Source organism: Melanerpes formicivorus, unplaced genomic scaffold (assembly GCF_026170545.1).
Source record: "Melanerpes formicivorus ecotype bairdi unplaced genomic scaffold, bMelFor1.0.p_v2 SCAF_34, whole genome shotgun sequence".
Classification (NCBI taxonomy): Eukaryota; Metazoa; Chordata; class Aves; order Piciformes; family Picidae; genus Melanerpes; species Melanerpes formicivorus.
In genome coordinates this window covers 2,178,435-2,205,831 of record NW_027142386.1, presented here as the reverse complement: position 1 = coordinate 2,205,831, position 27,397 = coordinate 2,178,435, and the positions used below count along the sequence as shown (strand labels likewise).

The 27,397-nt window shown below is 53.4% G+C and overlaps 1 protein-coding gene across 1 annotated transcript in view; it reads right to left on the bottom strand.

Annotated features, from left to right (window-relative positions):
* Positions 1-1,251: 1,251 nt before the first annotated feature.
* RANBP3 (RAN binding protein 3) overlaps positions 1,252-27,397 on the bottom strand; it is a 37,849-nt gene continuing 11,703 nt past the window's right edge. The window contains exons 2-17 of the mRNA XM_068156382.1: positions 27,235-27,290; positions 20,055-20,091; positions 19,883-19,969; positions 19,105-19,176; positions 18,124-18,189; positions 15,875-15,967; positions 14,781-14,884; positions 13,747-13,866; positions 12,397-12,500; positions 10,044-10,122; positions 9,112-9,214; positions 8,188-8,312; positions 6,806-6,926; positions 6,095-6,237; positions 4,306-4,486; positions 1,252-2,797 (exon numbers count right to left, since the gene is read on the bottom strand). Of these exons, the coding sequence (XP_068012483.1) occupies positions 2,754-2,797; positions 4,306-4,486; positions 6,095-6,237; positions 6,806-6,926; positions 8,188-8,312; positions 9,112-9,214; positions 10,044-10,122; positions 12,397-12,500; positions 13,747-13,866; positions 14,781-14,884; positions 15,875-15,967; positions 18,124-18,189; positions 19,105-19,176; positions 19,883-19,969; positions 20,055-20,091; positions 27,235-27,290 (1,535 nt within the window). The 3' untranslated portion in view covers positions 1,252-2,753. The remainder of the gene's footprint in view (positions 2,798-4,305; positions 4,487-6,094; positions 6,238-6,805; positions 6,927-8,187; positions 8,313-9,111; positions 9,215-10,043; positions 10,123-12,396; positions 12,501-13,746; positions 13,867-14,780; positions 14,885-15,874; positions 15,968-18,123; positions 18,190-19,104; positions 19,177-19,882; positions 19,970-20,054; positions 20,092-27,234; positions 27,291-27,397) is intronic.

Here is a 27,397-nt window from a genome sequence, read left to right as displayed (position 1 = left end):
ACCTCACTGTTTTTTTGAGGCTTAAAGCAGAGTGAAACAAAGAGGTTTGCCTTTGGCCTAGCTCCATCTTGCTGGGCAGGGCCTGAGCTCCATCCATGGCCAGTGGGTGGTTCTTCCCTCCTTGCCCTGAGCATCACCAAGCTTCCATCTGGAACAGGATTTGCACCAGTAAAGAGCTGCCAGATGCCTTTCAGAATGCTGCAGGTGGTAGTTGGTACCACCAAGGCCCAAAGCAAGGAGGCTTACTCCACTTCCTGAAGCTTCATGCACCATCAAGTTCAGTTTAAAGCAGCTCAAGGGAGACCCTGCATGGAGCCTGGCATCAGGAAAGAACTCCTGTTCCCCACAGGCAGGCCCTGGTGGCCAAGACCTCTCCTTTACTTCATGCTGACATCCTGCAGGGTTGTTTGGGAAGACTGGCCTGGATCTGAGTACCCTCAGCATCAACAGATGCAAAACAGATCAGCTGTTTGGTAATACAGAAGCTCTCCAGACCTGGTGATGCAGAAACAATTGGGTGGGTGGGCAGCAAGAGACTTCCATTAGTGAGCTGCATGAGAAGGGAGCTTGTGGGGAGGGGGATCAGTGGGTTTGTGCATGGTTAATAAAGCCAGCCCAGGACTCTTATAATAAACCCAAAATGCAGAAAGGGAAGAGCAGCCAGTCCAGAGCTCAGCAGCAACTCTGTTCACTCCCTGGAAGTAATCCAAGAGGTTCCTTCACCAGGCTGTCAGGAGCAGCACAGCAGCCCCTGCCCCAGTGCTCCCCACAGGCAGCAGGCAAAGTCCCTTCTTGGCTCCCAGCAGAGCCTCAGGGAGCAGAGCAGTGAGGGCTGCTCTGCTGTGTGACGCCTTGGTGGTGCAGCCTGGGCTTTCATGCTCAATCCAGGCTCCATCAAATGCTTCCTCCCCTTCCCTTTGCTTTTAGCTGGTGCAATTTAGATCTCCTGAAGCCACCAGAGAAGGAGCAAGTGAGAACTGAGCTGTTGGCAACCTACTGGGAAAGGAAACAGAAAAGCTTGGGGAATTTCTAGGGAAGCATCACAGTATCACTAAGGTTGGAAATGACCTCGAGGATCGAGTCCAACCTATCAACACAGACCCCTGGCCACTGCTCAGTGACTGCCACACTCCAGCTCTGCTGGACAGGGACACAAGGAAATCAACCTCAGCTTCCACACAAAAGCCCTGAACAGTGAGAAAAGCTCCCCAGCCAAGAGTGAGCAACGGTTCCAGGAGGAGCACTTCAGAATTACACACAGGAAAACACATTCTTGCTTTTATTTTGGTGGAACAGAATACAGAATCCTTCAGCCCAAACTAGGCAAAGCTGGCAATTACCTTTTTGTTTTTCCTCATGCTGCAAGACTTCAGGAAACAGGAGGAAGAGGAGGAGGAGGGGAAGGGTTAGAAGTTACTTTTCTATTTAAGGCCGTTAATTCAGCGAGATATCGAAGAAGGAACTCAACTGAAGCATGAAGAAGTTGTGTTGACTTCAGGAAGGTTACTCACGTGTGGGTAAGTCAGGCAAGTGCTTCAATGGCTTGGTGAATCAAGCCAGCAAGTGAGAGCTGCTTTAGGGGGGACAGATTGGCTGGGATGGCTGAGGGAGCTCATGACATGAGCCTGGCTTTATTCTTCCGAGGGCTTAACCAGCTGTTTCCTCATCAGCTTTTTCTGCAGGTGGAACCTGGAAGCCTCCTACAGGGCTACTGCAGCCACAGCAACACAAGAGATTTCTTTTCCTAAGAAGAAACTGGAGGCAACATCTACTCTAAGGGGGGGCTTAGCTCTCCCTTAAATAGGACCAGGACAGCACAAACCGAGAGAGCTTCGCTTCTGCCACGCACAAAGAGCATCTTCTCAAGGAACTAAAATACCAACAGTAAAAAAAAAGAAGAAACCCCAAACAAAAAAAAAAAATCACCACAATAGAAATCCCCAAATAATAATAATAATGAAATGGGGAAGGGGGGGGGATTAAAAATCAAACCCCAACAAAACAACTTAGCCAAAACAAAACCAACCCCAAAACCCACCCTGGGGACTTCAAAGTTCTCTTCTCGGCATGAACCACGCCGGGGAACAATGGGCGAGGGGGTGGGGAGGGGAAAAGAGAGATTAAAAGGTTCAAAACCTGCCCCCCCCCCCGCCCCCCCCAAAAAAAAATATCTGCAGTCCCAAAGAGGGCAGTCAGTGAGTGGAGGAAGTGGTGAGCAGGTGGAGAAAAGTCTTAAAGGGGGAGGTTGGGGCGGGGGGTGAAGGGAAGCGGAATTCGAGGCGGAACCGCGTCGGGAAGGTCTATCTCGGAGGCCTGCAAGACAGCAACTACTGAAGAAACAGTCAGAAGGTCCCACTGGAAAGCTGTGACAAGCTGTGATGTGCCATCTCACTCACAAGGAAGAGGGGAAATGTTTGGTTTTTTTTGTTTGTTTTGTTTGTTTTCTCCTTGTTTTGCGTGTGTGTGTGTGTGTGTTTTTGGCTCATCAATATGATGAGCTTTCACGTCCCAAACCACATTCAGGTAGTTTCCCCAAGTCTGCTGTTGTTTTTTTTTTTCTCGTGTGGAATCTTATTGGATCCAGACCCAAAAAAAACAAAAGAAACCCCAAACAAACAGAACAGGGATGCACAGTTCTTAAAAAGTCCTGGAGCCTTCAAACACTGCCTGAAATCGTAGCTGGCCTGGGGTGTCCAGAGGTGCCTGCAAGATGGTGTTGATAGCAGCCTTGCAAGCAGGGCGGCTCACGTCTGCTATGTGCTGCCAACGGTCTGCCCCTCGCCCTCGTCAGCAGCTCCTGAAACAAACAGAGCAGGGCTTGGTCAGCAGAAGCACCTTTGGTATCTTGCCTTGCAATAAGGGCAAGCAGGAGCCAGCAGGAGCAGGGAAGTCATTGTGCCCCTGGACTCTGCATTGGTTAGGCTGCACCTTGAGTCCTGTGGCCAGTTCTGGGCCCCTCAGTTTAAGAAGGACATGGAAACACTTGAAGGTGTCCAGAGAAGGGCAACAAGGCTGGGGAGAGGCCTTGAGCACAGCCCTGTGAGGAGAGGCTGAGGGAGCTGGGGTTGGTTAGCCTGGAGAAGAGGAGGCTCAGGGGAGACCTCTGCTCTCTACAACTGCCTGAAAGGTGATTGTAGCCGGGAGGGGCTTGGTCTCTTCTCCCAGGCAACCAGCACCAGAACAAGAGGACACAGTCTCAAGCTGTGCCAGGGGAGGTTTAGACTCAAGGTGAGGAGGAAGTTCCTCACTGAGCGAGTCGTTCGTCACTGGAATGTGCTGCCCAGGCAGGTGGTGGAGTCACAGTCCCTGGAGGTGTTCAAGAGGGGATTGGATGTGGCACTTGGTGCCATGGTCTGGTCATGGGGTCTGTGGTGATAGGTTGGACTTGATGATCCTCGAGGTCTCTTCCAACCTTTGTTATACTGTGATACTGTGAAGAGACCCCCCCCAAAAGCCTGCAGACTTCAATGACAGATGAGGAGTGCAGAGCTCCCCTTCCCCCTGCCCTACATCTTCCCTCTCCAGATGAAGTTCTGCCCACAGAAGGATTTTCTGCCCTTGACCCATCCGGTTTGGGGAACCTCAGGAGCATCCCAGAGCCTAAAGCTCCATTTCCAGCCTCTGCTTTTCTTCATTCCTGCAATGAGCTGGGATGGAGGCCAGGTCTCTGGCGAAGGCTGGATGCTCCAAGCCACAGGAAAGCAAAGCAGTGATGGCTCCCAAGTAAGGAGCACTGAAGGAAGCCTTCATCAAGCTGCTGTCCCTAAATGACAGTGTACCATGGCATGAGACTTTCTTGCCGTGCTCTCTGGGAAACCTGCATTCTGAAGAGTTCTCTGCCCAGGGGTCAGTCTGGCCCCCCTGAAGGGCACTACATGAAAGCTGGGGAGGGACTTTTTTGGCTGCCAGGGAGTGACAGGACTGGGGGGGATGGAGCAAAACTAGAAGTGGGGAGATTCAGATTGGATGTTAGGAAGAAGTTCTTCCCCATGAGGGGGGTGAGAGACTGGCACAGGTTGCCCAGGGAGGTGGTGGAAGCCTCATCCCTGAAGGTTTTGAAGGCAAAGCTGGATGAGGCTCTGAGCAACCTGATCCAGTGTGAGGTGTCCCTGCCCATGGTAGGGGGTTGGAACTGGATGATCCCTTCCAACTCTACTTGGAGAAGCAGCAAACAGCTGCCCCCAGAGCCAGGTGATGGCCTGAGCCCTACCCCACACGCTGAGGAGAGGCCAAGAGTGCACCCAGGAGACAGCTACAGAGAGAGAGGTGTGAAAAGCAGGCAACTGCCTGGGCTGTCTTGCTTACCACTTCCAGCTGACCCTGAAGGTGCCATGACATCATCATCACTGTCTTCCTCATTTGATTGTGTGACCTCTGGCTCAGGTGCTGCACTCTTGACCTCCTGCTCCTGCTCCACTCTGCTCCGCAGGGCCAGGATGCGGTGGTGCAAGGCAGCGTACAGCTGCCCTGTGTCTTTAGAGCTTGCCTGCAGGTTTCAGAGACAGGCAAAAGGTGCAAGGAATTATAACAGATAGTGCACTGCCCACACAGCACTCACCAGGCAGGCCCAACCCACAGCTGCTCTGCAGTTCTCTCCTACAGGGTTTTCCAAACCAGGCCAGGATGGGCTGTAGGACACCCAGCAAGGCACCAGAGGCTGCACTCTGGCAGCAGGAGCCCTTCCCTCTGGCTCTGCAGCAGCTTTCTCTGGCTGATTTTATCACCCTCCTTCACCCAGCAGTCACACACCTTTCCTGACACCTCCCAAAAGCTTATGCTGAAGAGATCTTGAACTCAGCAGTTTGCCTTGCACAGGGTTTGCTGCAATCACCTCCTGGGTCCCTGAGGCTCTGCCATTGGACTGCAGCAGAAGGCAGCAGGGATCTGAAGGGACCTGTGCTCAGGCAGGGCATCACTCTGATATTTTGTTTGTTTGGGGTTGTTTTTACACTCTTATACTGCTCAGCTCTTTCAGAGGGAAGCCTTTGTGACAGCCTGTCCACAGCCAAATCTTTTTTTGCTCTCCATGCTACCCCAGGCCTTTGAAACAATCAGTTTCTAGGCCCTATCAAACTAAGGATTAAAGGACATTATTTCCAAATGAAACTGTCTTCACCATGCCAATTAACCTCCTCATTAACTGCCCAAGTTAACTGTAAGGCAACAACCCCAGATCTTTTCATTACATGTTATTTCCACCTCCATCTGTCACCTCTGGATCTGCAGGGTTCATAGATTCACAGAATGGGTTGGAAGGGACCCTAAAGACCATCCAGTTCCAACCCCCTGCTGTGGGCAGGGACACCTCCCTCCAGCCCAGCTTGCTCAAGGCCTCATCCAGCCTGGCCTTGAACACCTCCAGGGAGGGGGCATCTACAACCTCCCTGGGCAACCTGTGCCAGGCTCTCCCCACCCTCACTGTCAAGAATTTCTTCCTCATCTCCAGTGTCAACCTCCCCTCTCCCAGCTCAAAGCTGGCCTCCCAGGTACTTCAGTAATCCTAACTGGGATTGCTGGTCCCTCATTTAGAGAGCACAGAAATCACTTCCCCTGTCCTGCTACTGCTTGCAACACTCTGTATTAAGAGAAGATCCAAGTTAAGCTGTGCTGCCCAACTCTACCACAAGAGACACTGAGTTTCACCTCCAGTGAGCACCTCCACACCCACCCATGCTGCAGACAGGCAGTGACAGCTTCCCTGTGCTGCAAGGCCTTGAAGCTCTCATTCTGGCTAAGGCATTACACAGAGATCTCTGAATGTCCATTACCCTTGAGAGCAAAAATGATTTGCACCACATTAAGTCTCAGTAGGTGTGGAATGCTTGGGTACAACCTGGCTGCCCAGGGCAGCCTTTTATGTGGCACTTCTTGACAAGCAGTAAGGCTTTAGATGATCTTTAAGGTCCCTTCTAACCCAAACCCTTCCATGATTCTGTGGTTTTAGGACTCTTTCAGCCAATCCAAGCCTGCCAAGGAGGGGGTGGTGGCAAGGAGGCAGAATGCAAAGAATGGGGGAATGGAAGCTCAAGTGCAGTTTAAGCAAGCACTGGTTTTAGGGGGAAGGTTTAAGGTGTAAACAAACTCCAGTACTCACTGATATGAGGAACACTTTAACTCCTTGGTCCTCTGTGTCCATGGCAGTGATCCTGATGCTCTTCTCACTGGCTTTGTCAATCTGCATCTGAGCCCACAGCTTGGTATTTAAGATTAGCCTGAGGCTCCCCTGAGTCCTCATCACTAAAGGCAAACAAACAAGATCAGTTAAGGTGGAAAAAGACACAACAGGAAGCTCAAGGTGGCTTTGTAGGGTGTGAATGTTTAGGCCTCTGAACAAAGAACATTAAGGGAAAGTCCTTAAAGCAGGACTCTTGTCACAAGTGCTGCTCAGAAGGGGCATGGGCTGGTAAAGGTTTTTCAGCCCTGCCTAAGGGATGCTTATCCCAAAGCCTTATGTTAATACATTCAGGCTCAGAGGTTGGATCTGAGCTGATCACCTCAGGCTAATCTCCACTCCTGCACTATTCAGGGACTTCCCTCACCACAGGCACCCTTCTCCCACAGAGCAGAGAGCCCAGGTTCGAAGAATGCTACCCTCAAATATTCCAGCTGCCAAACACAGCTGGATTGATGGGGGGGACACAAAATGTCACTGGAACACTTGCTACAATAAACCCACAGGGGAAAAGGTCATAAATTGAAGCAAGAGAAAAGCTCCCAAGTGCTTCTGAGGTGCTGAGAGAGCAGCTGTGGTGTGATGAAAGGAGCAGGGGCTGCAGGCAGTCTCAGTGCCCCTGGCTCCTCTTACCCAGGCGGGACTGTAACGTTCCGTCGTCCGTCGAGGCCATGTCGTTGAGCCTCAGGAGTCCTCGGCCTCTTTCCACCCAAGACTGAGAGTTCTTATCAAACACAAACAGCTTGCACTGAATCTGTAACAGACAACAAATCTCTCTGTGGCAGAGGGGTTGGCTGGAGCTATAGATCTCTTTTGCATCCCCTCACAAACCAGTCAGACTTCACGCTGCAAACTTTAAACCTGTGGAAGCCAAATCTTCAGCCTCTCCTTTGCAAGGAATTCCTCAGCCTATGCTGTGTGCTTTCACAAGGCTTTGTGTAGGGAAGCTCTACAGCCCTAAAGGGTGCCTGTGCTCAAGATCAGGCAAGAGCAACTTCTAGACAAAGTACAAACTTCTCCAGAGGAAGCTCTTCGGGGCAAGGCTGAGTTACAGTCATCCATGGCCTGACATCAGGCAGCCCTTTGGGCTTGAAAGAACTGAAAGCATTTTGTAAGCCTCTGGGACACTCTGCACCATCAAGGCTGGTGTCTGCTGCTGAGAGGACCCAGCACAGAGAAAGGAAAGCAAACTTCTTCCTGTGTTAAGGAAGCTGTTAGCTCATCACCAACCTGAAGTCAGGAGCAAACCGGAGCTGTCCTTTCTGCCTTCGCGGTTCCTCGCTCTGCCAAAGCTCAGCTTCTCTGCTTTCTAGCCTAGGACTCTTCCACTTCCCATCAAAGCTCTGCTTTTTACCCCTGCCAAACACCTCTGCTGTATTTCCCCCTCTCTAACCCCTCTTTGTTGTCACCACTCAGGTTTCATACTTCTAAGCACCACCCCCAGGCTCCCCACAGGTGTGCAAATTGGTTCCATTTCTGTCCCCTCCCTTTCTCTCTTCACATCTTCAGGGACAGGAAGTTATTAAATATTTATGTGAATGGATGACTAAAGTGCTAAAGAAATCACAGTTGCCATCAGGAGTCTGAGTCTAAACCACCTCTGATTTAATTCAGTGTCTCAGTACAAATCCCTGAGTGCTGCTGTGTGGTTTCTGCTAGACAAGAAGCCAGGCTGCAGGCCTGAGAGCCATCCTGGGCCTGACAAACCATTAACCTCCAAGGACTACAACAAAGAACTTGCAAATCTTTAGCTCATTTAGATTTCCTCCAATTAATTGTTTTGTAGGACACAGAACCTGCCCTGGGATGGCTTCAGCACAGTGTCCTTCACCTTTGTTTGGGTGGCCCAGGGAATTTGTTTAAGAGGAAACTGAGGCCAAAGCTAAACATGCAGACTCTGGACAGTTAAAGACAAGAAAGTGGATTTAGAGGGAGAGAGGGTGGCTGAGCTGCAGGAAGTCAGGGGGACGTTCACTGGCCAGCCACTGAGCCCCCAGCACCTCCAAGCTCCTCACCTGTAGCACGTTGCTCTCAGCCTCCTCCCCGGTGATCACTTCCACCTTGGCCAGCAAGCACTTCCTGGCTGTTGCTTTAGTGTAGGCTGCAGCTGACTCTGCCAGGGACTCTGAAATGTTATTAGCTGAACAAGAGGGTCAAAGCTGGAGGATGACCAGGATATAATGGTGCAGGACTTACAAAGACCCCACACCAGGGCCACCAGCTTGGGGCCCCCCACCAGAGCCACCAGAATTTGGAAAAACAGAGGCAGAGAGTCTGACATCAGAGACAGGACTGCAATTCCAAGCAGAATTCCAGCTTGTCTTCAGGGCAGGAGGGGTCAGTTATTTGCACTACACCTGAGGGTGGCTCCAGCAGTCCTCCTCCTACCAGCACTCCACAGTGGTGCCCACACATGCACAGCACCAATTTCATTCTGGCTTGCAGAAGCAGTTGGCTGGAGAAATCCCACAGCTCCCAGAAAGCTTGCCCCATGTGGAGAGTGACCTGAGTCTAGAACCCAGCAAATGGTTCTTGAGGCAAACAACACATCTGGGGCAGCCTCTCTCTCCCAGGGACTCAGCCACTCAGTCCCTGTAGGTGCCATGGTGAAAGGCTGTTTGCCACATTCTGCACTCTGCAGGTCCAAGCAGCTGCTCTGTTAATCCCTTCTGCTTGCTCTCTGCTGAAGGGACTCCCAAGAGCCTGCCATGGTCACTCTGAGCTATCTGGACATGTGTAGTAGTGAAGACAACCATTCAAGAGACTCCACAGCACCCAGCACCTCACTTCCCACCCCCAGCCTGTGCCTTTGCTTACAGGAGCCAGGAAAAACAACACAAACCCACCCTGATTATGAAGCCACAGCAGGCTGAAAAATGCCATTGTTGAAGCAAGGATTAACTCCCAACCCCCCCCAAGAGATTCATTTTGGTTTTCACCTTTCTCTGGTGTGGCTTCCTGAGAAGATGATTCAGAGCCAGACTCTGTAGCAGCATTCTCCTTATTACTCTCTGTGCTACCTTCGTTTGATTTGGGTGGACTCTAAGGCAAAAAGAGGAGGAGGTAAAGAGGAGGAGCAAGCAGACACTGCTTGTGCACAGCAGGAGTGAGCAAGGGCTGAGGGAAGCTCTGGGTGCTTAGAAACCACAGGGCAAGAGCAGGATCCCCTGGCCAAGATGCTTTCCCAGGAGGAGCCATCCTGCTACCCCAGCCAAGCAACTCAGTGGAGCATGACCCAGTTCCAATCATTCTCCCCTGAACTGAACCCAAACTTCAAGCCTCATTCTGAAGTTATCATCAAAACAAACCAATTGCAGCCACAGTTCACCTCAGTGCCTACCTGACTGAGCTCCCTGCTCAGGCATGAAAAGCAGAGCATGAAATGCTTCTCTTTTAGTGCCAGCACAGCAAGAAAACAAGAGCTGGGGATGGTGAGGCACTGAGCTCACACCTCAGGCTGGTACACACCAAACAACGTCCTGGGGACCAAGGCAAGCTGCTTCACTGCTGGCCCTGAAACCCCATGGCTGGGGAGTTGTGTGAGTGAACTCCTAAGGTGGAGGACAGCAAGCCAACCACCCTCCAACACTTCTAACAAGGAGGCTATGGAAAGACAGGAGCTGTGCCACCAAGTGCTTGGACTCGAGCCACCTGCCCTATGCAGAAGGCATCTCCCCAGAGCAGCAGGGCAGGGAAACCCTGGAGAGCACTGGGGACCCCACACTGAGCTCCCAGGAGTTACCTACACAGGAAAGCACTGAAAGAAAGCCCTGCTGTATTGGCAGACCAAAGGCTCTCCAAGCTTGCTGGGTGAGAGCCTGCAGCTCAAGCTGCTCACAGCTGCAGGAGCCCTCACCCTGTGGATACTCACTAGGACTCGCTCGCTCATGTTCTGCCCAAACACAAACTTGTTGCTAGAAGCTTCTGCACTGTTTGTAGAGTTCTCTACACTGGAAAACAAAAGCAAACAAACAAACATCACACCAGAAGAGGCTTCAGCAAGCAGGACAACATCTGCTGTCTTTTCCTGGTGACATTCAGCACAAAGAGCGACTGCCACTGGCTTTGGAGATTCAGCCCTGGTGGCACAAACCAGGTAAGGAGAGAGCAGCTGCTGGGGTTGGAGGGAAGCTTCTCTGAGGGGGATGGCAAAGGAGTTTGTCACTGAACATCTTCTCTTCAGTCATCCAACCCCATCCTAAGCAATGCTGAATGCTGCTCAACCATGGAGTGCCTTGGCTTGGGAGGGACATTAAAGACCAGCCACAGAACTCACTTTTTAAAACACTCTTCTAACCCAGAATGGTTCAGGTTGGGAGGGACCTTACAGCTCATCCAGCTCCAACCCCCTGCCATGGGCAGGGACACCTCCCACCAGCACAGCTTGCTCAAGGCCTCATCCAGCCTGGCCTTGAACACCCCCAGGGAGGGGGAATTCACAGCCTCCCTGGGCAGCATGCAGGGACTCAAACACATTTCTAGGTCAACTTTCTCAGACACAAAGGACTGGAGCAAAGCCACTTGCAACATGAGAAGTGAAGCCCAAGCAGCAGGGACAAAGGAGGCCTTTTGTTAGCCTAGCTGCAATATTACAGCCTCCCCAGGAGGTTTCCCAACCAAACCTCAGCCCTCCTCTTCTTTGGACGATCAACATCCTCCTCCCCTGTGGCAGTTTCATGAACAGCTTTTCAAACCCACTTAGGGAGGACAAGAGCTCTACTATTAAATGGGTTCAAAAGTTCCCCCAAGGGACTGTGGAGCTGCCCTCCCTTCAGGCAGAGCTCCCTAAGACAGCAACACACAAAGTGAACATGCAGGATGGAGACCACTTGGAAGTGAGCCTGTGTGGAGTTCACTTTGGGGGGCACTACACAACTGAAGCAGAACCAAAACCACCTTTCAAGTGTGCATGCAGGGCTGCTGCTGCTGCAAAAGGAGATTCAAAGAGGAAATCTTCAAGGGAAGAAGGTTTTGCCTGCTAAGGGAATTAAATAGCACAGTTCTGAGCTCCAGCTGGGAACTCAGTATGATCCACCAAGGTAATTTACAGCTTCTAAAGCACTGCCAGTGTGCCACAGAGGGAGGAGCTCTCCTCCTCCCACCCTGTCTGGCCACCTCAGCTGAAAACCAGAGATCCTTGACTTTTGTCAAGGCAAACCCTAAACCAGGCAGCTTTTGGCCATTACCTACCAGGAATAAGTCCTCCTGGAATGAACTCCAGCAAATCATAGCAGTAGGGGCCACACAAGCATCCATCCCAGGATGTGAAGCCCACAAGCCAGAAGCTACTCTCTGCAGAATCCAGTGTAAAGGATCTGACAGCATCCCTGGGAAGACACCCCCAGAGTCCCTCCTCAGGGTGTTCTCCATCTCTCCAGGGCATCATCTCAAAGGCTCAGTACCAGAAGGAGGTAATGCTGCAGAACTGCCTGGTGCCTCCTTTGAGGTGAGCAACAGGGTGCAGAATGCAAGGGCCAGGCAGGCTCACACTGCTGCTCTGCCTGCAGCTGCCTCATGGCCTCAGATGCTCTGCAGCTCAGGTTCCTGCTGCTCTCCCAATGCTTCTCCAGCTCTGACTGGAATCTACAGCTCTGCAGGAAGAAATCCTCTTCTGTTTTCTCCTCTCTGCAATAACACTCCCTGATGTTTGTGGCCACTGCTGAGCTACTACTTTCACAGGGCCCCATCAAACCCTTCAGCCCCTGGTGAGGGCTGGCACTTCCGAATTCTGCAGACACAATTAGCAGTTTTCTCCTGGCTGCCTCACTTCACATCTGCACATACAGCAAATGTCTTCTGATGCTGCTGCCTCCTCAGAAGTGTCCCAAAGACCTCTCCCATCGAGGTCTCTGTTTACTCACACAGGCCCTTCAGCCATATGAAATCCACTCAACACCACCAACACAGCACAGAGCTCCACAGCACTCTACTGGCAGCTCCAACTGATTGTAACCATTCCTGAGAAGGCTTTAACAAAGGTGGGATGAGAGCTTTCTGAAGCAGCTCTGGTGAGGATGTGGTCAAGTAAATGCTGTCAAATCTCCCTTGACCAGATGACTGAGGACACCCCAAGAACCACCTCAAAAGGTTTGCCACCTCCTTCTTCAGAAGCCTGCCTTCCCACTGAGCCAGCACAAGCTCTGCACCCAGTAAAGAGCACACTCCCAAACCATTTGGAACCTGAAGTAAGGAAAAGTGTCCTGCAGGTCTCCCTGCAGCCTCACCTGGAGCTGATGTACTGTAGGAAATAGTTAGTAGCAGAGGGGAGCTCCGAAGAGGGCAGGCCAGCGCTCTGCACGTCGCTGCTGTCGTCGCTCTCATCTCCTAGCTGCAGGAACAAGCAGACACTGAGAGCTTCATCTGCTGACCACAGCATTTGCAGCTCAGTCCTCCCCAAAGCTCCATCCACAAACACTAAACCAATGCCCCAGTCTCATCATCTTCTGCCAGGGACCCTTCACAAGCTTGTTTTCAGCAGGAGGTACCACCAACCCAGCTTGCTTGCTCCAGGAACAGGTTTGAGCCCAGGCTGTCCTGTTTTGCTCCTCTCACCTTTTCTGTGAGCATCTCAGAACAAATTTTACCTGAATTCTGACCCACAGCACTGAGCTTGCAGTAGATCTGTTTGTTTCTGGAAGTTTCTCTGGCTTACTCAGCAGTTACTATTTGATTTACTCCATCAGGAAGATCAGTTTTACTTCGCTGGTGAAGCCAACCAAGCTGTGCTCACAGCCTTGAATTTTGCATGGCATGGAAACACTGAATGGGAGGGGATGGAAGAGACCTCTGGAGATCATCCAGTCCAACCCCCTGCCAGAGCAGGATCACCCAGGGCAGCTCACACAGGAACACATCCAGTTGGGTCTGGAAAGTCTCCAGAGAAGAAGACTCCACAACCTCCCTGGGCAGCCTGCTCCAGGCCTCCTGCACCCTCACATCAAAGAAGTTTCTCCTCATGTTGAGGTGGTGGAGCTTCCTGGGTTCCAGTTTGCATCCACTGCCTCTTGTCCTATGCCAGGGCACCCCTAGAAAGAGCCTGGCCCAGTCTGGCCCCTTCTTGCCCCCCACCCTGCAGATATTGATAGACATTGATCAGATCTCTTCTCAGCCTTCTCCTCTCCAGACTGACCAGCCCCAGGGCTCTCAGCCTTTCCCCATCACACAGATGTTCCAGGCCCTTCAGCATCCTGCTAGCCTCCACTGGGCTCTCTCCAGCAGATTCCTGTCCCTCTTGAACTGGGGAATCCAGAACCAGACACAATACTCCAGGTGTGGTCTCACCAGGGCAGAGTAGAGGGGGAGGAGAACCTCCCCAGCCCTGCTGGCCACACTCTTCTGAATGCACCCCAGGAGCCCACTGGCCTCCTTGGCCACAAGGGCACATTGCTACCCCATGGAGAAGTTGGTGTCCACCATGGATGATTTGTTGTCCATATATCCATGGAGATTTCACCTCTGCCTTGCAGAGGCTTCAAAGTACTTCACAAACAGCATGGGATGCTCAAGCCAAGGAATGGTTTTCTCCACTGCTTGCACCCATGGACTGCCAGCCAAGGTAACCAGCAGGAGTTTACCTTCACTCTGTCTCTCAAGTTCTGCCCAAACACAAAAGCTTGCTGTGTGTTCAGCTCTGCCTTCTCACAGCTGTCATCATCTGAAGCACTGCTGGACTCTCTCTTCTGACATTCTCCTGCCTGCAGAAAAGAAATGGGGGACTTCAGCCTGGGAAAGTGAGTTTCTGTAGACAAAGCCCCAGGTTTTGGCACCCTGAGTCACAGAGCCACTCCCAAGGAGCAGCCAAGGCAAAGACACAAGGCAAACCCCCCCTGGCACAAACAACCCTGCTGCTGCTCAGAGCATCTCAAATGGAGCCCAGGATATGGAGGTTAAACCACAGAATTGTTTAATTTGGTGAACACCTCTAAGGTCATTGAGTTCAAGGGGATCTCTAACAACCATTTGGTCCAAACCAAATGCTCAGAGCAGCATCAGCTTTTGCATCCAGTTCCAACCCCCTGCCATGGGCAGGGACACCTCCCACCAGCCCAGGCTGCTCAAGGCCTCATCTAGCCTGGCCTTGAACACCCCCAGACAGGAGGCAGCCACAGCCTCCCTGGGCAACCTGTGCCAGGTTCTTCCCCATCCTCACTCTCAACAATTTCTTCCTCATTTTCAGTCTCATTTTCCCCTCCTCAAGTTTCAATCCATTCCCTCTCTTCCTATCACTCCAAGCCCTTGTCAAAAGTCCCTCCCCAGCATCTTAAGGCACTGGAAGGCTGAAGGCTACCTTTGTCTCTTGATGAAGACACCAAATGGGTTGAAGCAGAAATAACTGGCATGAGTTTAGGACATACTGAACCAGACTTTGTGAGGGGAAAAATAGGTACAAAACCCCATCCTGAACTGGACTCAGTAAATGTTTGTTGCAGCTCTTGAGTTAGTAAAAGCAAACAGAGCAAACAGCAGGAAGCATAAAAGCTCCTGCTCTGTCTGCAGAGTGCTGGCAGCCTGGAGGGGCAGTGGGCCTGGGACTGCCTCACATCACTGAGCAGAGACCCTTCAGAGAATGCTGTCAGCTTGAGAGTCCTTCCAGCCCTCCTCCACTCACCTTGTCTTCAGAGTCAGAGCTTTTTGGTGCTGCATTGCTTGGTGATTCTGAGGTGGCTGCAGGGTCTGGTGGGATATTGACACCATTGGTGCCACTGCTGAGAACTGCAAGGAGGAATGGGAAAGGGCATCAGTTCTCCAGGTATTTAGGCTGCCCTCTAAGTTTCCTCCAGCAAACTCTAGAATATCATCCCCAGAGTTCCCAGAGTGTTTTGCCAAGGCATGGCAACCACAATTCAAACTCTTAGCAGAACTAAAACTCCCACTGCAGAAAGTCCATCAGCAAAAGACAGAGATAAACAGAACTGATTGCTTAACCTAGACCCATGCTGCAGGGGTAACTTCAAGCAACCAGCCCAGGCCACTCCAAGACTGCTCACAGCCCACAGAGCTCCTCTCTGGGCTGATCTAAAGACTGACACACTCAACTCCCACAGAACATTTGTGCCTCAGTATTAAGTCCTCTGTAGAGTTCAATCTGTGCTAACAGGAAGGCCAAGAAGCCAAGCTGAGAATGCCTGAGCTCAACTGAATACCCCAGGAACAAGAGGCAGGGGAAGCAGTTCAGGAGACACAGACATCTTGAGGAGTTTCTGTGCTTTAACTTCCAGTTTTCAGCCATGCCTCTTCCTCTGAGCTCTACCACAGTCCATAACCACACAGTGTGCAGAACATCCACGATGGGAACTTAGAATTGCAGCTCCAAAATGGTCCCCAAGCCCAGAGGCACCTCCCTGTCCTTCAGGCATTTGGCATTGCTGTGCTGCTGGCTGAAGCCTCCCACTACTGCCCAGTGACCAGCACTGGGGTGTTACACCGTGGTCAGTGCTGCCACAAGAGAGACTGCTAATCCACACTCCTGAAAGCCTCTGCATTGCAAAACCCAAGCATGGACTGCAGCAGAGCCAGGGGCCTGGCAGAGTCCTGCCCAGCCTGAAGTGCTGCCTGCGCAGTGCCCACGGCACACAGACACTGCACACTGAAAGGAGAAACTCAGCAAAGGGAAGAGCAGATGCTGGGCAAAAGCAAACTGCTGCACCAAGCAGCTGCTGGGCTCCTGCTCTCCCCTGCAGCACTCTGCAGAGCTTTATTTACCCATCTGGGAGAAGGCTTTGGGCTGTGGGGCCTGTAGCACCGCCGGGCGTAGCACACTCCGCTGCTGCTCCTTCGGCTTCTGGCTGGGGAGACCTGCAAGGACAAAGCTGTTTCAAGAGCTACAAAGCTTTGAAGTTCTATAAGTGCAGCTTCATGTAGGCTCAGCAGCTTCCAACAGAGCATGCAATGCAAAAAATCAGGCATTTAGAAAGCTCCTGCACCTTTCTTCCCCATCCCTCGCTCAGGCTCACACCAGAACCAGGCCCAGAGAGAGAAGAGAACTTCCCAGCCTTAGAGGAGTCCTTAAGTCAGATCCTCTGCCTCAGCCAGGAGAGCAAAGAAGGAAGGGGCTGGGACTGACTCAGAAGTAAGTCCAAATGGGAGATAAATGAACAATCCCCATGCAATCCTACTTACTCAACTACAGCCCAAGGCTTTTCTGCCCCTTCCAAGCAAGGCATCTCCTGACAGAGGGACACAATCTGTTTCCTTTCATTCTTCATACCCCCAAAGCTATTTGTGGTGTAATCATCCCAGGGGTTCTATCACTGAACTACCTTTTGGCCTCCTCTACTGAGATATTATAACTCCTCAATTCCACTCTTGATTCAGAGTCAACCAACTTAAGCTAATAACCTGCCCCCCAACCCCGCAATGAAATCATCCTAACATCAAGCTCAGAGGGTTCAGGCAATCCATTTTCTTCACTGAGCAAAGCAAAATGAGCTCTTGATCCAAGAAAATGCTGCAGGAGAAGTTACTGTGGGCACTGAGCTGATCATAGGGCTGAGGGAGCTGGGGGTGTTCAGCCTGGAGAAGAGGAGGCTGAGGGGAGACCTCCTTGCTCTCTGCAGCTCCCTGAGAGGAGGCTGGAGGGAGGTGGGGGTTGGGCTCTGCTCCCTAGGATCAGGTGATAGGAGAGGAAATGGCCTGGAATGGTGCCAGGGGAGGGTTAGGTTGGAGAGGAGGAAAAATTTCTTTGCTGCCAGAGTGGTCAGGACTTGGCAGAGGCTGCCCAGGGAGGTGGTGGAGTCCCCATGCCTGGAGGTGTTCCAGAACCCTGTGGCCATGGCACCTGGGGCCATGGTGGTGCTGGGCTGGATGCTCTTGGAGAGCTTTTCCAACCTAAAGAATTCTATGAACACTCTGCAGCTTTCAGGCCATCCAGACTCAAAAGGACATGACCACAACTGAGCTATAACAACTATCCTGAGTCCAAACATGCCTGGCAGTTCCAAACCACCTTCCTGTGGTTTTACATTTACTGCTCTTGCTGCAAATAAATTAAAGGCTTCTTGCTCTCTCTCTCTCTCTCTCTCTCAAACCAACCAATCATCAAAAGCCCAAACAGCCACATGGCCAAACAGCTGGGTCCTGCTTTTTATCCTCAGCCTTCTAAGGAGCTGTAATTAATGTCTCCCAATTAATGTCTCTCCCATTCTGGCTAGGTCTGCATCAGCCAAGAGGGAAGTGGCAGTAAGCAAGGTCAGACTTTGCTGTAGGCTGGGCCTGGGTTGAACTCCCATGGACTGCTGGCTCCTGCTCAGTGCACTCCTGCAGCCCTCCCCTTGCTCTGCTTTGCTAAAAAAGGAACTGAGTCCTTGTAGCCCAGAACTCAAAGCAGAGACAGCTGAGAGAGACTCTTCAGCAATCTCTGCCTGACCCAGGCTGAGATCTGAGGTGCCTGCACACATCACACAGAGGGTAGGGGCTCAGCACGCTGGGGAATAAAGGATTTCTTCTGCATCATCACAGGCATGGCCACTTCCATGGGAGGGAACTCCTCAGGAAGTGAGAGAATGGGTTGGGAGGGACCTGACAGATCATCCAGTTCCAACCCTCTCCATGGGCCACCAGCCCAGCTTACTCAAGGCCTCATCCAGCCTGGCCTTGAACACCTCCAGGGAGGGGACAGCCACAGCCTCCCTGGGCAGCCTGTGCCAGTGTCTCTGCAGTGTCTTCCTCATCTCCAGTCTCAGTCTCCCCTCTCCCAGCTTAAAGCCATTCCCCTCCATCCTGGCACTCCCAGCCCTTGTCCAAAGTCCCTCCCCAGCTCTCCTGGAGCCCTTCAGGTCCTGACAGGCTGTTCTGAGGTCTCCCTGGAGCCTTCTCTTCTCCAGGCTGATCAGCCCCAGCTCTCCCAGCCTGTCCCCAGAGGGGAGGTTGTGCAGCCCTCTGATCATCTCTGTGGCCCCCTGTGGCCCCTCTCCAGCAGCAACACACCCCCCAGCTGGTTGGGTTGTGCTCACCTGCACTGGGGGCCTGCCCATGGATCAGGATGGGTGGCTTCAGCCGGAACCCGCTGCTCTTCTCCTCTAGGAGCAAAACAGAATGAGGAGCACACAGCTGCAGCACCTCCCCCAGAGCCAGCAGCAACCCCTCACTTCCCACAGGGGAACCACACACAGCTTTTATAAATAGCCAAAGTCCTAAGATGTCCCAGAGCAGCCTGAGGTCCCTGTGTTCACTCATCCCAGCAGACTGCCAAAGACAAACACAGCTTGGGGCAGCTCTCCCCTCTCCCAGCTCAAAGCCATTGGCCTTTGTCCTGGCACTCCCAGCCCTTGTCAAAAGTCCTCCCCCAGCTCTCCTGGAGCTCCTTAAGGTTGCTCTAAGGTCCCCTTGGAGCCTTCCCCTCTCCAGGTTGAACAGCCCCAACTCTCCCAGCCTCTCTCCAGAGGTTCTCCAACCAAACTGTAGGATAATCAACACCACAAGTGGCACTGCCAGCACAGGGCTCACATTTACAGGCCATGGCTGAATCATAGGACCACAGAATTGTCAGGCTTGGAAGGAACCTCAATGATCATCTAGTTCCAACCCCACTGCCACGAGCAGAGATTTGGGTTGATTTGCTTTTCAGCATCAAAAAGCCAACATCCAGAGCAGATAACTGTGAGCTTTCCCTGAGGCTGAGAGCTGGGCACAGAGCTCTGGTGCTGTCTTCCACCACTCCCAAATTCAGGCATTTAGAGGTTTGTTATTTTAATCACCTCCAGCAAGCAGGAAATGAAGCAATGAAGTGAGCAAGAGAGCAGCTGTGAGGTCAGCACCAGCCCCACTTCCCCCAGCTGAGGTCAGCACCAGCCCCACATCCCCCAGCTGAGGTCAGCACCAGCCCCACTTCCACCCTCCCAGACAGGGCTTCACTTCTGGAGTATCAGAGTGCTTTGGACCACAGCAGCCTGAGAGCAGCTGCTGGGCAGCAGCAGAGAAGGGAGGAAGCTCACCTGGCTCTGAGTCAGAGTTGCCTGCAGAGGGTTCACAGAAGCTGGAGGGCATGAAGACGTTGTTCTTGGTTACTGCAGGCAAGGAACAAAGCTGGGTCATTGCTGATGATAAACTCTGCTCCCAGACAGCCTGAGGCTGCCAAGTGAAAGATTTGTTTTCTTTCTTCTGAGCTAGATCTGTCACAGCCACAGATGTGAACAGGCCACTGCTCAGAGAATCCCTCTGGTGCCTCCTGAAACAGGGGAATCCTAGAATGGCTCAGGTTGGAAGGGACCTCAGAGCTCACCTAGCCCAAGCCCCTGCCATGGGGGGTCAACTAGACTCAGCTGCTCAAGGCATCATCCAATCTGGCCTTGAACACCTCCAGGCAGAAGGCATCCACAGCCTCCCTGGGCAGCCTGTGCCAGAGTCTCACCATCCTCATACTGGAGAACTTCTTCCTCAGCTCACGTCTGACCCTGCTCAGCCCCAATTCTCCCAGCCTGTCCCCACAGGAGAGATTCTCCAGCCTTCTGCTCATCTTTGTGGCCTCCTCTGGGCCCCCTCCAGCAGCTCCCTGTCTCTCCTGGGGGTCCCAGAGCCGGACACAGCGCCGCAGGTGAGGTCTCGCCTCTGGGCATCGCTGTATCTGCTCCCAGCCCACAGAAGCAGCCCAGGCAGGTGGCTGGGTGGTCTCAACCCAAAAGTCAGCAGACAGCAGCATGCTGACATGACTGGAGAATCAAAAAGGGTAGGAAGGAGCCTGAGCTCTCATCTCTACCAGCACAGCAACTTTACCTGACTGGGAAGGAGGGAATTGGGTCAGGGATGAGGTTCTCTCCCGTTTCACAGGCGGGCAGTAGCTGCCATCCTCTCGATCAGATTCTGCAGGAAAGAGCAACCAGAGCCTCAGCAGCAAGTCCTGCAGACAGGGCCTGAGGGGGCTCAGCCTTACAGTCCACTCTCTTACCATCTCCATCTTCTGGACTCGAGCCATCTGCTGATCTCTGAAATCAGAGGACAGGGACAAAACAGCAATCAGTCTCTCAGGACACAGCCAAAGGCTCTGCTCAGCGCCCTGGGGCTGCTCTGTGCTGTCACTGATGCACACCCAAGGCCAAGCTCTGCTGGGGACGTCTGTCAGGCAGGTGAAGTCTCACCCACACACTGCTCAGGAACATCAATTCAAAGTATTCATGCACAGGTGAGGGACCTGAACATCCCCTCCCCAAGCCCCAGCAGCCTCAGAGGCTGGGACAGGTCCTGCAGCTACACTGACTGTGGTTTGAAGGTCTGGAAAGGACAACTTTAGTCCCTGAGGTCCCCTCCCCTGGGACCTCATCCCAGAGCACTTCTAGCTGAGCTGCTGTCAGCTCCCTCACCAGAAAGGCAGCCCTGCAGGAATGCCTTTCAGAGCATGCTCTAGAAAGCAGGACTAAGCCAGGTGGGCAGGGATCAGGGCAGAGACTCCTGGCATCTTCTGCAGTAGCAGGAACAAACCAGGAAGCAGCACAGCCTACCAACTCTCACAGTATTCAACAAGTCTTTACCAAAGGTTTCACATCCCCCCTGAGGATTTGTAGGTCTCTCCCCTCCCATCTGGCTCTGCCAGTTGCTCAGCTGATGGATTTCCCTTGTTCCTGCAAAACCAAGCCCTGGTGGATTCCCCTCACTGTGCCAGGTGACCAGGGCAGCATCAGCACCTTCACCTCATCACAAAGCCTCCTATCACACCGTAGTCCAACACCACCCTCTCATCCTACTCCTGCCCCAGGACACCCAGAGGGACTCATTCCCTTCACAGCCTCACTGCAGAGCTTGGCTGGCTTGGGGAGCTCATGGGGAGGGCCTCACTGCAGCCCCAGAGCTCATCCTGCCCCACAGCTACAGGCTAGGCAACCAGGACAACAGGCAGGACAGCAGGATCAGGCAACACACAACAGGACTGCACAGGGCTCTCACTTGACAGGCCTTGGGTAGAGGAACAGCAAAGGGCACAAAGGTTTCTACTGAGCACTGCAGAGATTCAGTGCAGCTGGGCCTGCCCTGTCAGCACAGCACCCAGGGCTGAGCACCCAGCATTTTCAGTCCAAGAGGCTGCTGGTTTGGTTGACATGAGGAAAAGCACAGTGACCTCCCTAGCACTCTGAGCAAGCACTTGAGAACCCTTTAGCACAGGCAGGGAAAAGCTACTGACCCCCCACACACACATCAGCCCCATCACAGCAGCTCTGCTCCTGATGATCTCTTCTTCCACAACTGTGCAAGTGGGCAGGGACTGGCTGGAAAGCAGCCCTGAGGAGAGAGACTTGGGGGTGCTGGTGGACAGAAAGCTCAACAGGAGCTCTCAGTGTGCACTTGCAGCCCACAAAGCCAATCAGATCCTGGGCTGCAGCAGGAGAAGTGTGGCCAGCAGGGCAAGGGAGGTGATTCTCCCCCTCTGCTCAGCTCTGGTGAGACCCCACCTGGAGTACTGCCTCCAGTTCTGGAGCCCCTATTACAAGAGGGATCTGGAGGTGCTGGAACATGTCCAGAGAAGGGCCAGGAGGATGATCAGAGGGCTGGAGCACCTCTCCTGTGAGCATAGACTGAAGGAGTTGGGGCTGTTCAGTCTGCAGAAGAGAAGGCTCCCAGGTGACCTCATTGTGGCCTTCCAGGATCTGAAGGGGGCTGCAGGAAGGCTGGGGAGGGACTGCTCAGGATCTCAGGGAGTGATAGGACTAGGGGGAATGGAATGAAGCTGGAGGTGGGGAGATTCAGGCTGGAGGTGAGGAGGAAGTTCTTCCCCATGAGAGTGGTGAAGCCCTGGAATGGGTTGTCCAGGGAGGTGGTTGAGGCCTCAGCCCTGGAGGTGTTTAAGGCCAGGCTGGATGAGGCTCTGGCCAGGCTGATCTAGTGTGGGGTGTCCCTGCCCATGGCAGGGGGGTTGGAACTGGATGATCCTTGTGGTCCCTTCCAACCCTGACTGATACTATGATACTACTATGAACTGCTCCCACAGTGCTGGGAGATGATCTTACCCAGCACCTCCCTTGCCAACACAGAGCAGTTACACAAAAAACAAGGCTCAAGGGGAAAACCATGATGCCATCTGCTTCAGCTAGCAGTGTCTGAAGTCACAGAGAAGTAAAAACCAGTACCTATTCTGCACAGAAAGTGCTGGCAGAGGCTGGTGGAATTCTTAGCAGAAGTCCTGGAAGCAGAAGGAAACCATTTGGATAAAGAACTGCATCAAAGGCACTGCAGATCTGGATGGGAAAATGCTTCCTAAAGCTAAACTGAAAAACTAAACAAGAAGTTTTCCCTGCACCTCAAAAAACTTCTCCCTAGGCTCAGGTGATAGAAGGAGAGGAAATGGCCTGAAATTGTGCCAGGGGAGGGTGAGGTTGGAGAGAAGGAAACAATTTCTTTGCTGCAAGAGTGCTGAGGGCTTGGCAGAGGCTGCCCAGGGAGGTGGTGGAGTCCCCATGCCTGGAGGTGTTCCAGAACCCTGTGGCCATGGCCCTTGGGGCCATGGTGGGGTTGGGTTGCTGGTTAGACTCAATCCTGGAGTTCTTTTCCCAGCTCTGTGATTCTGTTTCAATCTGTGCTGGATCCTCAACACTCACATGACAGACAAAAAGTCAAACCTGCAGAGAAGGAGCTTCATACAGCCCCAGCCCTGGCCCTTCACTCCCTGCTGCAAGCACAGCTCAACACAGTCCCTCTTTGGTGGGCAATAGCCAAACCCCAGCCTGTAAGCTGCTGAGGACAAAGCAGAGCCAGGTGTCTGTTCTCAGTTATTTCCATGTCTCCTCATCCAAGAGCTTCAGGAGAGCCCTGAGCAGTGCACAGCTGGTGCTGCCATGCCCAGGCCAGGCCAAGCAGATAGCAGCCCCCCCAGCTGCCTCTCAAGTGTCTGCTTTCCTACACAGGCATCAAAATCTCTGATCCCTGCTGTGCCCCCTCCCAGCCTCACCTTCACACCCTGCTCACACTGCCAGCTCCTGAGCCAGCCCTTGTCAAGAACTCCAAGGAGAAAGAACTGGAGCAGATGGAAATCTTTCCCAGGCCAGGGAAAAGGAAGAGCCATAAGCTCAGAGGCTGATGCTCACCAGAGGCAGGCCCAAGAGCCCTGTGGAAAAAGACTTGGGGGTGCTGATGGACAAGAAGCTGGCCAGGAGCAGGCAGTGTGAGCCTGCAGCACAGAAGGCCAAGGGCAGCCTGGGCTGCATCCAAAGCAGAGTTGCCAGAGATGGAGAGGATCCTACCCCTCTGCTCTGCTCTGGTTGAGACCTCACCTGCAGGGCTGTGTGCAGGGCTGGAGTCCTCAATACAGGAAGGACCTGGACCTGATGGAGAGGGTCCAGAGGAGACCATGAAAAGGATCAGAGGGGTGGAGCAGCTCTGCTGTGGGGACAGGCTGAGGGAGCTAGGGCTCCAGGGAGATCTTGTAGCCCCTTCAGGTCCTGGCAGGCTGCTCTAAGAAGGCTGCAGAGGGACTGTTTGCAAAGGGCTGCAGGGACAGCACCAGGGGCAAGGGTTTGGAATTAAGAGCAGATTGAGATTGGATGTGAGGAACAAGTTCTGCAACAGGAGGCTCCTGGAACACTGCAACAGGTTGCCCAGGGAGGTGTCTGAGGCCTCATTCCTGGAGGTATTCAAGGTCAGGATCAACAAGGCTCTAAGCAACCTGCTCCAGTTGCAGAGATCCCTGCTGAGTGCAGGGGGTTGGACTGGATGAGCTCTGGAGGTCCCTTCCAACCCAAACCATCCTGTGATTCTAACTCAGTACCAAGCGCTTGCCCCCAGCGCCTGCCCCGAGCACCTGCCCCCAGAGCACCCAGCACCTGCCCCGGAGCGCCCAGCACCTGCCCCCGGAGCGCCCAGCACCTGCCCCCGGTGCCTGCCCCGGAGCCCCCAGCGCCTGCCCCTGGAGCACCCTGCGCCTGCCCCCGGCACCTGCCCGGAGCCCCCAGCGCCTGCCCCCGGAGCGCCTGCCTGGAGCGTCCAGCGCCTGCCCCCGGCACTGAAGCTGCCAGGTTCAATTTTCTGGTTACAGATGAATGGGGCCAGCCCCAGCAGGGCAGGGCCAGCCCTAGCACTGGGAGCTGGAGCTGGCCTTTGCTGCTGTTGCCCCAGCAGCCTGGCCTTGCTTGTATTTCCACATTTGCTGTCAGTGTTCACTCACCTTCAGGGGCCACCTACTGGGGCTCCTCACCCCTGGATCCATCTCCTGCTTTACACTGCACTGACTCTCACCAATGACCTCTGCCAGACCCTGAAAAACATTCCTAAAGCCTTCACTGTCTGAAGAAAGGCTTCCAGGGAGACAAAACTGCGACCACAGGAGCTAACAAAGCTGACTTCCCCCAGACCCTGCTGGGATCACCAACAATGTGCAAGAGGCAGCAGGGACAATCCAATGCCCAAGGCTGTGAGAAGTTTTCTGCCTCTCATCAGAAGAATCCAGAGCCAAGGTCTCCACATTTCTCAGCATCCCTGCACAGCCCTGGCAGAGCTGAAGGGGAGCTGGAGACAGTGGTGGCACAGATCCAAGCTTCATCTTCTTCTGAAGCCACCCTCTACAGGAAGGCACCTGTGACCTGAGTGGTGGCCAGGGACTGGCACAGGCTGCCCAGGGAGGTGGTGGAGTCCCCATCCCTGGAGGTATTCCAGAACCCTGTGCCCATGGCACCTGGGCCATGGTTTGATGGCCATGGTGGGGTTGGGTTGCTGGCTGGACTGGGTGATCTTGGAGGGTGTTTCTCAATCCAAACAATTCTCTGACTGGTTCTGCACATAGCAGCACTACTGAGCTGCCAGGGCTGCTGCTTAGCAGCTGGCCCAGGAGCTCCTGAACAGGAGTCCTGCTGGCAAATCAGCTGGCTTGGGCCAGACAGCTCAAAGACCAGACCTGCCCTCTGGCCCCTCCATGGTCAGGTCTTCTCAGCTGGATTTTATAATGCTAACCCTTGAAAACTTTAATCTTTAAGCCCCCAACAACCCAGCAGGACCCCAAGAGGTGCTTCACCTGCAGCTGTTTGTACCTCCTCAGCACAATCCCTCCCATGATGGCTTTACTTGAAATGGTTCATCCTTGGACAGAGCCCAGCCTGGAGCAGCCACAACAGGCAAAGAGCTGCCACAGTAACTGCCCTGAATGAGCTCACAATGAGTGACCCTCAGCAGCACCAAGGACCAGAAGGAGGAGGGACAGCTCTGCAGCTCCCCAGCACAGCTGCACTGCAGCAGGCAGCACTCACCTCGTCCTCCACAAAGTGTTTTGCTGCACCATCAGAATCCTGGAATGGCTCAGGTTGGAAGAGACCTCAGAAATCATCTCCTACAACCCCCCTGCCATGGGGGCAGGGACACCTCCCAGCTAGATCAGGTTGCCCAAGGCCTCAGCCAACCTGGCCTTGAACACCCCCAGGGAGGAGGCATCCACAGCTCCCTGGGCAGCCTGTGCCAGAGTCTCACCACACTGAAGAACTTCCTCAGCTACAGTCCAACCCTGCCCTGCCTCAGCTTCCAACCATTCCCTTTTCTCCTGTCTCTAGACACAGGTTAGGAGGGGATCTGCTGGAGAGCAGCCCTGGGAGTCCTGGTGGCCAACCAAGCTCTCCATGGGACAGCAATGTGCCCTGGTGGCCAAGACCAGGGGGATCCTGGGGTGTGTTCAGGAGAGTGGCCAGAGATCCAGGGAGATTCTCCCCTTCTACTCTGCCCTGGTGAGGCCACACCTGGAATACTGCATCCAGTTCTGGGCTCCCCAGTACAAGAGGGACAGAGATCTGCTGGAGAGAGTCCAAGGGAGGGCTACAAGGATGAGGAAGGGACTGCAGCACTGCCTGGGGAGGAGAGGCTGAGAGCCCTGGGGCTGTTCAGTCTGGAGAGGAGAAGACACAGAGGGGATCTGATCAATGGCTATCAATAGCTGAGGGCTGGGGGTCAGGAAGGAAGGGACAGCCTCAGCTCACTGTGCCCTGGGATAGGCCAAGGGGCAATGGATGGAAACTGCAGCACAGGAGGTTCCACCTCAACACGAGGAAGAACTTCTGCACTGTGAGGCTCCCAGAGCCCTGGAGCAGGAACACATCCAGATGGGGCTTGAAAGTCTCCAGAGAAGGAGACTCCACAGGCTCTCAATGTGCCAGGGGAGGGTTAGGTGGGAGAGGAGGAACATTTCTTTGCTGCCAGAGTGGTCAGGGATTGGCACAGGCTGCCCAGGGCCCCCCTTGGCCTGTCTCTAGACACCCTCAGGAACAGTCCTTCTGCAGCCTCCCTGCAGGATCCCTTCAGGTCTTCAGCACTTTGCTGTTAATGGCTTTGCCTTGCTTCTGGAAGGATAACCTTTGGTGGCACTTAGCCAGGCACCTCCCATGGAAACAGGAACAGGGTTAGCCCTTAGCTGTGGTCCTGAGCTGGTGCTCTGTCCAGAGACACAGTGAAAGGTCTGGAGCCATGTGTGACCAGAGTCCCCTCTGCTCAAGCTGCCTGCAGGGACACTCAGCTGGGTTCTCACACACAGAGCACCTCTCAAGGGGCTGCTCCTTCAGCTGACACCACCATGCTCTGCCTGTTACAGTGCAGCAGCACTACAGAACCCAGCTGCTGGCACAAGCAAGGAGGCTCCAGCCCTCAGCTTACTCAAGCAGCCAGAAGCAGGACACTGATGCTCCCCTCCCCCTCCAGCCTCACATGCACACAGCAGAAGTTACTACAACCACGGTGGAGCACTGCCACTGTCCATGGTGATCAGGCACTGGGCAGCTCACTCAGCAGGCAGCAGCCACACTGACACACACTGCAGTGAGAAGTGATCATCCAGACTGGGGATCTGTCAGGAGAAAAGCCTTGATGGCTTTCTCCTGCACCTGCCAGGGCTCCCTTGGCACTTGTTGCTGTCAAGACAGATCAGAACCAGCTCCAAGAGACTTTTTTTCTCCCAGATTTGAAGCACCTTCTGTCAAGCAGCTACCCATTTTATGCCAGCATCACACACCTCACTTCCAGCCCTCCAGCACCTCATCACCTTCTGCCCCTCAGCTCATTCATGCTCTGTTATCCACCTCCAACCCCAAACAAGAGCCACAGGGCTGCTCAGCAGGGAATGAGGCAGAGCTAGGAACAAACCAAACAACAAGAAGGTAGCAGCATCTCCTTACCTTCTGTGCTTTATCCTTCTGAAACACAAAGACAGGTGGAGCAAGGGCAGGTTTTTCTGTGGAGAGAGAAAGCAGTGGGGTTTTTTCCAACACATTCCTGAGTGACCCAGGTGAAAATGTTCAGTTCTAGGATGTCTGACTGGCAAGGAATCCCTGCAGCAGT